Raw genomic sequence first — 13,249 nt, 5'->3', positions numbered from 1 at the left:
GTTTTTTTACCTTTTACAATTTAAAACACTTTTTTTCACTATCCTATCTCAAACATCACTGACTTATTTAAACAATGCTCTCTTTTTGAATATTGAGAATGTACCCTGTAAGGATGTGCTATGCTATTTCACTTCACCTTAGAATTAATAGTGTTGTACAATAGTGTTACAGTACGACTATTTTGCTTAGTAAAGACGTTAATGAATAAAATGTATGATGTTTATATAGTATGCAATGTTTAAATCTCGGAAACTAATTTTCACATTGTATAATAGACTCAAGTATTATTTTTGGCATTAAAGATGCTGGGAAAGAAAGTAATGAAGACTTGACTGTACGAAGAACTCTTAAGATTATATATCAAATGTTAATCTCACCACATTAATTATTGGGAAATAGTTTTAAATATAGTAGATGAAATTTCAAATCTTATTAATATATTTAGATGTGTGTAAAACCATAATTTATATAGATGAATAATATTTTATCAATTATTTCTTATAAAATCTCTCTTGAAATTGATTCGTTATGATCTCATGGCTTCATTTATGGAGTAAATTGCTGTTTTCTGTTTCTCTGTTTTTGAATTAACAGCAAAAGATGATGGGAGCATTGCTGTTGCCCTTGGTTATACTGCACATTTGGTATCCATGATCTCCTTTTTCCTACAAGTGCCCCTCAGATATCCTGTAATTCATAAGGGGTCTAGATCAACAATCAAAGATAATATTAATGACAAGCTGACTGAAAAGGAGAGAGAGTAAGTATCCTTTTACAATATACTTTTAACATTGGGCCAGTATGAAGCATCGGGTGTATTAACAATATAAAAGGTGACCTAGATTGTGGTAATTTTTGTATATCCTTTGTGTAGTGCTCCATTTCTTTTAAATAAAATGTAGGCAGAATTGCTGCTGCTGCTGCTAAGTCACTTCAGTTGTGTCTGACTCTGCCTATAATCCCATAGACAGGAGCCTGGGGGCTATAGTCCACAGGTTGCAAAGAGTTGGACACAGCTGAGCGACATGCATGCAATAGTGGCCTTACAGAAAGCATTATGAAGTATTCCCTCTCTTCTTCTTTCTTGGAAGAGTTTGAGGTTTGCTGTTAATTTTTCTTTTAAATGTTTGTTAGAATTTACCAGTGGAGCCATGTGATTTTGTACTTTTCTTTGTTGGGAGGTTTTTGATTAGTGATTCAATTATAGGTCTGTTCATATTTTTTATATATTCTTGACAGTTTAGGTAATTTGTGTGTTTCTAAGAACAATACCATTTCATCTAGGTTATGAATTTGTTGGTGATAGTAGTTCATAGTATTATTATATAATCCTTTTCATTTCTGTAAGCTCTTTAATGATGTCTATTTTCATTTATGATTTTAGCTGTTTGTGTCTTTTTTATTTTCTTATTGACGTAGAAAACTTACCTAGAATAAGAAGAATTGATGGATCTTTTCAAAGAACTCACTTTTTATTTTGTTGATTTTATTATTTTTGTATTCTCTTTTATCTCCACTCTAATCTTTATTATTTCCTTCATTCTGCTAGCTTTGGGTTTCATTTTCTGTTACTTAGATGTAAAGTTAGGTTACTGATATGAGAGCTTTCTTTTTTAGTGTCAGTGTTTTATATCTTTAAACTTCTACTTCCATAATAAATTGTGGCATGTTACATTTTTATTTTCATTCATCTCAAAGTATTTTCTAATTCCCCATGTGATTTCTTCAGTTAACCCATTGGTTGTTTTAAAAGGGTTTAGTTTTCACATTTGTGAATTTTCTAGTTTTCCTTCTGTTATTGAACTCTAATTCCATTGTAATGGAGAAATAGATAGTTTGTATGAGTTCAGTATGTTTAAATTTATTAAGACTTGTTTTGTTGCCTAATATATGGTCTGTCCTAGAGAATGTTGCACATGCATTTGAGAAGAAAATATCTTCTGTTGTTAGATGTAATGTTCTACATATATGTTAGGTTTAGTTCATTTATAGTGTTGTCAAGTCTTAGATGTCCTTACTGATGTTCTGTCTAGATATGCTGTCCATTATTGAAAATGGAGTGTTAAACTCTCCAACTATATTACTGTAGGACTATTTCTCCTTCAGTTCTGTCAATGTTTGCTTCTTTTATTTGGGGGCTCTGTCATTTGGTGCATATGTTTTGAGATACTATTTCTTGATGAACTGACCCTTTTATCATTATATAATGAACTTTTTTGCCTCTTGAAACAAGTTTGACCTAAAAACTATTTTGCCTGATATTAGCATGACCTCTCAGCTCTCTTTTGGTTACTGTATTTGGGAATATCTTTCCCATCTTTTCACTTTGAACCTATTTGTGTCTTTGGATCTAAAATGAGTCTCATAGGCAGTATATAGTGGATCATTTTATTTTAACTCCTTTCTGCGGATCTTTGCCTTTTGATTGGAAAGTTTCATTTACTTCTATTTAACATAATTTGTGGTATAAAAGGACTTCCTTCTGCCATTCCCCCTCCCCACCATATTTCTTAGACCTTTTTTTGTGCCTCATTTTCCTCCATTACTGCCTTTTTTTTTCTTAATTGATTTTTTGTAGTGTACCATTTTGATTCCCATCTCATTTCTTTTTCAGTGTATTTAAGATATTTTCTTATTGGTGACTCTGGGATTATAGTTAACATTCTATAACAGTCTACTTTGAAATACTAGCCACTTAGCTTCATTAGTATGTACAGACTCTGCTCCTCTATGCCTGTCTCCCCACCTTCAGGCTCTTACTGTCACTGATGACATCTTGATGCACTGTGTGCCCACACTGCTGTCTTTTTAGTTTACCTGTGTAGTTATCTTCCCTGGAGACCTTCGTTTCTTTGTTCAGGAACTGTGTAGTGTCCTTTCATTTCAACCAGAAGGCCTTAGCTTTCACTTCTTACAGTAAGCGGGTTAGCCAGAGGTGAAAGCCTAGGGTCTTCTCAGGTCTTTTCTGAACATGCATTCTGTTCTGAGCATGTATACAACGTCCTTTGTATTTTACAATTTTTTATTTAATTATTTAGTTTTTATTTTGTATTGGAGTGTTGGTTAGCAATAGTGTGTTAGTTTCATGTGCACAGCAAAGTGATTCAGTTAAACATATACATGTATCTCTTCTTTTTCTATTTAGGTTATTACAGAATACTGAACAGATATACCTACAGAATACAGTAGGTCCTTGTTGGTTATCTGTTTTAAAAATAGCCGTGTATACATGTCATTCTCAAACTCCTAATCTGTCCCTCCCCTGACCCTTCACCCCTGGTAACCATAAGTCTACTCTCTGTGAGTCTGTTTCTGTTTTGTAAATAAGTTCATTTGTATCATTCTTTCAGTTCAGTTCAGTTCAGTTCAGTTCAGTCACTCAGCCCTGTCTGACTCTTTGCAACCCCATGAATCGCAGCACACCAGGCCTCCCTGTCCATCACCAACTCCTGGAGTTCACTCAGACTTATGTCCATCAAGTTAGTGATGCCATCCAGCCATCTCATCCTCTGGCGTCCCCTTCTCCTCCTGCCCCCAATCCCTCCCAGCATCAGAGTCTTTTCCAATGAGTCAGCTCTTCGCATGAGGTGGCCAAAGTATTGGAGTTTCAGTTTTAGCATCAGTCCTTCCAATGAACACCCAGGACGGATCTCCTTTAGGATGGACTGGTTGTACTTCCTTGCAGTCCAAGGGACTCTCAAGAGTCTTCTCCAACGCCACAGTTCATTCTTTAAGATTCTTCATATTAGCTATATCATAAGATACTTGTCTTTGTCTGACTAACATCACTTAGTATAGTAATCTTCATGTCCATCCATGTTGCTGCAAATGGCATTATTTTGTTCTTTTTTATGGCTGAGTAATAGTCCGTTGTATATATGTACTATATTTTCTTTATCCGTTCATCTGTCAGTGGATATTTAGGTTGCATCTATATCTTGGCTATGGTGAGCAGTGATGTGATGAGCATTGCAGTGCATATATCTTTTCAAGCCATGTTTTTCTCTGGATATATGTTCAGGAGTGGGATTGCTGAATCATACAGCAATTCTGTTTCGGTTTTCTGAAGAATCTCCATACTGCTTTGCCCAGTGGCTATACCCACTTACATTCCCACCATAACTTCTGATTCCACAGTGTGTGGGGATACTTTTGAATACGCTAATTTCTGAAAGAAGTTCTCCACAGCTGTTCCTCCCAGACTAGACAGTCTGTTGTGTGTCTCAGCCTTAATCTTTTGCCTAAGGAAGTAGTTAGGTTTGTTTGTTTGCCTTACTTCTTGAACATTGTCCTGTTTTTACTCTCTGAGTGAGTTCTGACTAGGCAAAACAAAGGCAGGTGCCTTGCATTCATCCTTCAGGTTGCCCCCAGACAAGTTAGGACAAACCAACACAAATTTTTTACGGTGCTGTTAAAAAAAATAAGATTTGCTCTGCTCCCTTAAGAACCAGGAGTCAGGGCCTCACCCTGGCAGTCTGCTGTCTGTAGGACCACTGCTGAGCTGGAGAGGAGGTGAGGGACAGGATAAGTAAAAATACTGCAAAGTGTTCCTTCTGATTTTGAGTTTGCTTTTTCTTGATTGATTGTTCAGCCAGTTGTGAACCTTTGATGGACAGTTTTTGCTTGATTTTCTTTTTTTCAGTGTTTCTCTGTAGGGACAAGTCCTTTGATCTACTTACTCTACCATTTTTGCTGATACCATTCCATTTGTTCATGTAATGATGAAAAATACTACTTACAAGGGATGAAGGGATCCCCTAGGTGGTTTTAAGAGGAGAGAATACCATAACCAGATATAGATATGTCTTTCACAAAGATAACCTTGTCGTTTTGTGCAGAATGCCCACCTCTCCCAACTTTCTCTTGGCTCCATATTAATAAAATTAAGTATCTCTCCAGATTTTTATCAAATTTGCTCATGATGATCTGCCTTAAAATAATAGTTATGTAGGAAATTACTTTGGGAGCTTGAAGGAGGGGTACTCCTCAGAATGATAAATACTGTCTCTCCAGATCAGCTGTGCACGTTAATTTGTGAAAGGAGCAGCTCTACATGTGGGCACTCCATGTAGTGTATGCTCCAGTGTGAGTAGTCGTGATGATGTGCTTATTGACTGACTGATTTTCCTAAGCAGTCTGGGAAGGCCAGTTAGATTTAGGTGATTACATTGCTCTTTTTTTTTTCCCCTTTGGCAGCCAGGAAAACCACAAGAATTGCTTTTTAGTGAATGAATTTTATATTCTACCTCTTTCTTCCCCATTTTACTGAAACAAAAAATGTATTTTATTGATTCTAATGTAAGTACTTTTGACATCTTATTAATAAATATTGCTAAAAATGAGATACATCTTCCAGTTAATGGCATGATAAATATGGTGTTTTATCATATAAAAAAATAAAAAATGATATTTTTATCTTTTCTTAGTGGTACATAAGTTAATAATTCAGTTCACAGTTGAAGCAGTCTTATATTTTATGAACTGTCAAATATTTCCTCTGGGGCAGTAAAGCACCTCAGATCCTTTTTGGAACAGCATCGATGTGTAAATATATCTCTAAATACAAATGCATTTATTAATTATGGTTATTGATTAAATCAACCTCTCAGTTATTAGCCTGGATCACTGAAAGAGTGTGTCGATTTTGATGTGAACTTTTCCAGGGTATTAGGTAGAATCAGGTCTTCATGAGAAAATAGGAATTAAATGATTCATTGGACAAATTATATTTAATGTAATAGGCCTAGGAATCCTCAGCTTCTGTCCTCTCTGATTACCGGTTTCCTCTGGCTATGGGCATGTGATACGTTAGGGTTGAGAGTCCTGTTTAGCTAGTTTTGCTAAACTAGGTTTTTTCCCTTTGGTCTGTTGGAAGCCCAGGTCTGGACTGACACCTTGCCCAAGCCATTACTGATGCACCTGCACACTGTAAAGGGAAACCCTGCAATCTTTGCTGCATTTCATTTTGAGGCTCAGACCACAAAACACAAAGGAATGTAGCCAGAGTCCAGCTGCAATGTTCCTTTACCCCTTATTTCTTTTTTCACTGAGGACCGAAAAGTAGATTTTAAAGTGATTTTTGAAATGTGTTGGTCATTGTTATTTCTCTCCTATTACCTAATATTAGGTAATACATTCACAATAGAGCAGTGAAACAGTCATTGACTAGGACATAGCTGGTCAGAGCATTTGGCTTTTTCAAGTCCTCAAAAGATGTCTGACATTTTTTTGTTTTATTCTCACAAGGAGAAATAGGGAGTGGTGTAAATTGGCAGGCACTTTTGAAACTTCCTGGCCTGTCCACCACAAGGTTTTACAGATCTCTAAGAGCTGGTCAGCTCTTTTCCTCTAGTGGAATTATTGAAACTGAGAGAAATGTTAGTGCTGCTTTTCCCATTTCATGAATATTTTTGTGCTTATGTTTATTCCAATGGAAGATCTTGACTAAAAGGCCAGGAGTTGCCTTTTTTACCTGATTGATTCTGATTTCTTTTAAAAACAAAAAATTCTAGAGTACAAAGAAATTGTGATATATCCAAAATCAGATATTCATGGGCCCAGACCATAGTCACTGCATATGGATCTCCTGCTCATGAGAGAAGGAATAGTCTGTTTTAATGATCTACCACCTTTTTTTGTGAGTGGGTGCATGTGGCGATCGTGCATACTTATCTATAAAGGAACTGGCTGGACAGGTCCCCAAGTCTGTGACTTGAGCCGCTTGTAGCCACCTGGCCATGTCTGGATGTTTATGGATGTTTATCTTCCCCTTCAGCATAACCAAGTTGCCTTTTTTTCAGAGGGGAAGGGACAAAGGAATTTGCAAGTGGCAGTGATCAGACTGATTCCTGTCTCTGTATTCCTATAGCCTCTCTCTTGACCTGGTAACACTGACCTGTTAATAAATGAATGTGAATTTTTTCTAGTGGCATCTCCTTGAAACCGTTAAAATACTTTGAATGTTATTTGCATAAGTAGCAAATTCTCCATAGCAATAGTGACTGGCCCTTGGGATTTCATTGGCATGTATTGAAGACATAAATGTTTTCACGCTGCTGTAATTTTCAGACAGCTATAATTCTGACTCCTCATTTCTGTTTTTACCTGCTTGGTGCTGCTGCTGCTGCTGTTAAATAGCTTCAGTCGTGTCCGACTCTGTGCGACCCATAGACGGCAGCCCACCAGGCTTCCTGTCCCTGGGATTCTCCAGGCAAGAACACTGGAGTGGGTTGCCATTTTACTTTGCTTGTTTAATGCATACTTAAACACCTGTGGACACATCTTACATTAAAAATTCTTTCCTATAAACACTTTCAGCTTCTGTTTGCTAATCAAGCTGTTCTAATATGAAGAGTTCAGAAGTGGTCACCGTTTCCACTAAATTGCCATGTTTGCTTTCATGGCGTCCAATTAAATCAGATGGCCTCCTTCCAGAAGTGGGAGATTTTCACATCATGCTTAGGCTTAAATGCTGTGGCTTTAATTTTCAACTCTTCTTCTGTTTATCCTATAAATTAGAACACTCTTTGTAACCTTTCATCTTCATTTTATTATAGGTTGTTGTTCAGATGCTGGCATTTAAAGTACTCAAGAACTCAGACCTCAGATCTTTAAATTGAACAATGATTGTTACGACTTGAGGCAGTGGGTGAACCAAATGCTGTGGTTTTCTATTTTTTTCTTGTTGTGCAACTTAGAAGTATAATCAAATAAATGTTTTTCAGGGTGACTAATATAACTGAAATGAATAGAATTATTAGTTCTTTCAGGTGTTCCACTTGATTACAGGAATGTGACCTAAGTTGAAAAATTGCCGTTCGTGTGAAAGCTTTCCCAAATGTCTTCGGTCCAGCTCCATTGTAACTACCTAAGGGTATACCGTAAAACAGAAATAGAAGGGGAAAAGTGTTTCTGTACCTGCTGAATTGTAGACATTGTGTTTTAGAACCAGACAAAATATTCCTAGATCGTATGATTCAACCCTTCATTTCACAAATGAAGGTTGAACAATGAAGTAAGGTCATATAAGAAGTTAACTAAGCTTTCACTTTAATCTGTTCCACTGAGGAAATGAAGCCCCAGAGATGGTGTACCAGTTGTAAGTGAAGTATTTTTAAGCAAACATTTTTCGGAGATGGAAGGGCTTCCCCGGTGGCTCAGTGGTAAAGAATCCTCCTGCCAGTGCAGGAGACGTGGGTTCGCTCCCCGGGTTGGGAAGATCCCCTGGAGAAGGAAATGATAACCCACTCCAGTATTCTTGCCTGGGAAATCCCATGGACAGAGGACCTGGCAGGCTGTAGTCTGTGAAGTTGCAAAAGAGTTGGACATAACTTAGTGACTAAACAGCAAGACAAAGGAGATGGAAGAAGTGTATTTATCAAAAAGGGGCTATACATGAGACTGAAATACCCGTTTCCTTTTTAGGGAAAGCTCACTGGTGAAAAATGCCTTGATGTAAATTCCTGTATATTATGTGGAGTTCCCATGTTAAGTTCTTATTGAAAACATTAATTATTTAAATCTTATTTATCTGTTGGTTCACTTTGACATTTTTTTTTTCTTTAAAAGCTACAGTGCACAATGCTTCTCTTTTCTTCTCCCTTTCCTCAATTTATTTAAACTGGGCAGTTTTTTGTTCATTTTGTTTATTTTATTTTTAATTACTTAAGGCTTTGAAGTTACATTGGGACTTCACATCTAATCAAGAGTGACTGGGGAAATGTCCTCCATTTCTTGGTTCACCTGGCATAATATCTGTGGCAGTAGGTTATCATGAGGTTTAAATGAAGCACAGTGCTTGGCATGTAGATGATGCTCAATAAAATTTTCCAATTACTGTTATTTATACATTGAGCTTTGCAACAGGAATTCCAGGCAGCTGTGCAATTTCTTTTTTTTTCCCACTAATTCTAGGTGCTTAAAGGGAAAGTTGGCCTAAGAAAAGGTTATTGTTGTTAAATCCTATTTGACTTGACTCTGTGACCCCATAGACTGTAGCCCACCAAGCTAGACTCCTTTGTCCATGGGTTTCCCAGGCAAGAATACTGAACTGAGTTGCCATTTCCTTCTCCAGGGGATCTTCCCAACCCAGGGATCAAACCCGTGGCTCCTGCATCAGCAGGTAGATTCTTTACCACTGAGCCACCAGGGAAGCCCAAGAAAAGGTTAAGGAAAATTAAAAATGCAGGCCCCATAGCATAGTACTAGATTTTGTTTTCTAGAAACACCAGGAGGTACATCATCTTTCCATCAGTGGTGTGAATGGAGAGGACTAATGAAGTTTCCCAGAGCACGGGATGGTGGGTGGGGGGGCAGGAAACTATTGCAGATCTTAAGGCTTGTCTCTTTTTTCTTCAACTGCTCAGGGAGTTTACTGCCTTATATACGCTAATGAGGCAAGTAAGTGTCTGTGTTTGGAATCTATCAGTATAGTAAATACTGAAGCCCTTATTCTTAAAAGAAACTTAGATCATGTTCAAATAATTCAACAGTTCCCAACCTGGCCCTCTACTTACTCTTTTTAGTCTTACCCCGGGGTACTCTCAGTTCCTGACCTGTGCTTCAGTCAAACTGTTGTTTTCCAAACACATCACATTATTTCCCACTTGATACTCTTTGTCCTTACTATTCTACTTATCTGGAATGCCTTCCCTAGCCATCTCTAGGATCATAATTGCGGTTGTACTTAAAGCCTTTCTCTTATTTTCTAAAACTTTCTTCATAAAGTCTTTCTTAATTCCCCATTGTTTGATGGACTGTAATAGCCTTCTGTAATCCTATGAAGAATTCTCTCTATATAGTACCTCAGAAATGAACTATGTTGATATATGTTCTCATTTCTTTTTAACAGCAACTCAGTGATACAAGTATTTGTCCTATTCTTGTCTGAAATGTTTTCAGTGTAGAAACTGCATCTTACTTGGCACAAAACTCATTCCATTGCCTTACCGAGAGCCTTGTATTGTGTAAACACTCAATAAATATTTTTTTTGAGTTGAATTAGGAGAGCAAAAGGGATGTTACTTTTGCAAATGCTATTAAGTAATCTGACACTCCACATTCTAGCCCATAGTTTTAACTCTAGATGCTCTGGCCAGGACAATCCTTATTTCATACACTCCCTTAGGACCATGAGAAGCTATTAACTTCAGTGCCTGTTGTAATCCAAGGCACAGGCAGCAGTGCTGATGGGGTTGTGTTTAGGAGTGAGAGCAAAGAGTGTGTTTTAAATGAAGAATCCCCATGGAAATTTAGGCAGGAGAGATCAACAGAATAAAAATGCAGAAGGTGGTTGCTGGGTGAAACAGGAAATGAACACCTTATGAAGATTAGGCATTCCACTGAGAGAGGGGAAATGTAGAAAACGAGTCAAAAGTAATTGCGCAGCCATTTCATCGCCGATACTTGAGAGCACACTGCTGGGTGTGTTGTTTTTAATGAAGTGTGCTTTTATAGTGCTGATGTTATTATCTGGATGAGGAAGTCTTCTCTAGTATTATTGTCATCTCAGCTTTCTGCAACCAACTAAATTAAAATACAGTAATGTAATGAGTCAGTGGAATAAAAAAGAAAACCAGATGACTCTGACATGTGACCCCAAGTTGAACTTACTGCTTTTCTGGTTCACAGTGTAGTCCAGTCAGAGTAAAGAGGTTCGATGTAATGCTTTGGAGGAAAAGGGAAGGTAGAGGAATAATATATTTAGTTAATAGTGGGCTATGTCATGGGTTAAATATTGCTATATTATTAGAGTATCTGAGATCAGTGTTTCTCAACAGGCGGTCCCCAGAGCCTCACTGAGTTCTCCAGGTAGCATGGACTGGCCTTCTCCAGTCTATTATTATTGTGTATCATATGACAGCATAGATACTTTGGGTTCTGATATGAATTAATCATTTACTTTAATGAATAAGACTTTATTGATAGTACACTGGGGCTTCCCTGGTGGCTCAGCTGGTAAAGAATCTGCCTGCAGTGCAGGAGACCTGGGTTTGTTCCCTGGGTTGGGAGGATCCCTGGAGAAGCAAATGGCTACCCACTCCAGTTTTATGGCCTAGAGAATTTCATGGACTGTGTACAGTCCATGGGGTCACAAAGAGTGGGACATGACTGAGCGACTTTCAAAAGAGACTACATTGAAAGCAGCTCTTTCTTTCCTTTAATTCTTTTTTTTTTTTTTTGTGGCTGTGCTGGGTCTTAGTTGCTGCGCAGAGCTTTCTCTAGTCGGGACAAGCAGAGGCTACTCTTTGGTTGTGGCACATGGGCTTCTCATTGCGGTGGCTTCTCTTGTTGCGGAGCACGGACTCTAGGCACGCGGGCTTCAGTAGTTGCCACATGTGGGCTCAGTAGTTGTGGCACATGGGCTTAGTTACCCCGTGACATGTGGAATCTTCCCGGAACAGGGATTGAACCCCTGCCCCCTGCATTGGCAGGCGGATTCTCAGCCACCAGACCACCAGGGAAGTCCTCCTTTAATTCTTATGTTTGATTTTTGGTAGGCAAACAACAAGGGACATGAGGATAATTATATCAAGTCAGAAAGTTTGGATTAAATGATTTGTGGAATCTTTTGGTTTCCTGAAGGAAAAAATGGATAGAAGGAGTAAGAAAATTATTTTTAGGTAGATATGAACTATTTTAACTTCCCAAAGCATCTTACTGTAATAGTTCTGTAGACAGTTTCCTAGTGGTAACATTTATGTCCTGGACAATAGTACATTATACAACAAAGTAATATTCTTTGAACCACATAGTTCTATTCACCGCCATGTTTTATACCTCTCCCTACAATAATTTAGTTATAAGATCACCAAATGTAACCTCTGAATCAGATTAAATGATCAATTGATTTTCAGAGTGTTTTTCTTCTCTAATTCCTTGAAAAATTGATATGAAAGTTAATTCAGGTATAGTTAAATCACAAGAGATAAATTACAAAAGGTGACATCACTGAAGTCAAACCATACATTGAGGCCTAGTACATATTTGTCACTGTACAAGATGCTGGCATTAGGTAAAATTACTCAGCTGTCAAAGTAGTGTCAGGAATGGAGAGCAAGTCAGTAGACAGTTATCCTCAGCATTCTAAGGCTCGCGTTAGAAATACATGGGATTGAGTTGAATAGTCAGCAAAGGTATGTTTTAGGAGGTGGCCCTAAATGTCTGAGCCCCTGAGTGTGGAAGAGACTTAGAAGCTGCCCAGCAGACTAGATAACAGCGGAAACACACATACCCGGCACAAAATAGGTATTGCACCTTTGCATTGATCAAAGCATCTAGTTTCTCACTCAGCCTGGTGAATGACTTCACTGTACATTGCTCAGTGGTTTTCTCTTAGGCATAAATAAAAGAAATGTCAATTAATAATTCAATCCTTAGTGGACATAAAAATGAAAATTACTTTCAAAGATGATCAGGTTTGAGTGTCTAAATAGCAATAAACAGATATTCATTTATTCAAAGCATAGTAATATATAAAGTGTTCTGGATCACAGAGTGGTTATAATAAATATGTGACTACTTTGACTTAAACATATATTCACTTCCATATATAATTATTTAACAGGGATAAACTATATTGCACGTAAATAATTAAAGTATTCTAAACTTAAGAAAGGAGAAACCGTGGCTTTCCACTTTGACTTTTCTGAAAGAACTTTGGTGTCAGACGTATCTTGAACCACTTTATTTCACCTCACTAGTCTCAGTGTGGGCTTCCCTTGAGGCTTAACTGGTAAAGAATCCACCTGCAATTCAGGAGACCTGGGTTCGATCCCTGGGTTGGGAAGATCCCCTGGAGAAATGCAAAGCCACCCATTCCAGTATTCTGGCCTGGAGAATTCCATGGACTCTATAGTCCATGGGGTGGCAAAGAGTCGGACACGGCCGAGTAGCTTTCGCTTTCACTAGTCTCAGTGTACTCATCTGAAAATGAAGACAGTGGCTTTAGAGAAATGTGAAGAATTAAAGAGGGAATTTATATAAAATTGCCATTGCAAATAATAGTCACTCAGTAAATATTTATGTATTGAGTGACAATAGTAAGTAGAAATGAGAAATTTGAAAAGTCCATGCCTTCTGATTCAGAAAAGATCTCTTTATAAATCACAGAAACATACAGACCTTAATATGGGAAATGATTCATATATTTGATTTCATTTTTTAAACTACAATTTCTAATAACATAAGAAAAATTCCTCAGTCTCACTAGTGATCAGGAAAATGCAAATTAACTCCACAAGAGAACCA

The 13,249-nt window shown here is 37.6% G+C and overlaps 1 protein-coding gene across 4 annotated transcripts in view; it reads left to right on the top strand.

Annotated features, from left to right (window-relative positions):
• Positions 1–13,249, top strand: part of UVRAG (UV radiation resistance associated) — a 332,821-nt gene that overhangs the window by 204,020 nt on the left and 115,552 nt on the right. For all 4 annotated transcript variants that reach the window (XM_070383686.1, XM_005902497.2, XM_070383687.1 and 1 more), the window contains one exon: positions 596–761. In XM_070383686.1, the coding sequence (XP_070239787.1) occupies positions 596–761 (166 nt within the window). The remainder of the gene's footprint in view (positions 1–595; positions 762–13,249) is intronic.

Source organism: Bos mutus, chromosome 15, assembly GCF_027580195.1.
Source record: "Bos mutus isolate GX-2022 chromosome 15, NWIPB_WYAK_1.1, whole genome shotgun sequence".
Lineage (NCBI taxonomy): Eukaryota > Metazoa > Chordata > Mammalia > Artiodactyla > Bovidae > Bos > Bos mutus.
This window is presented reverse-complemented; position numbering and strand designations above follow the sequence as displayed.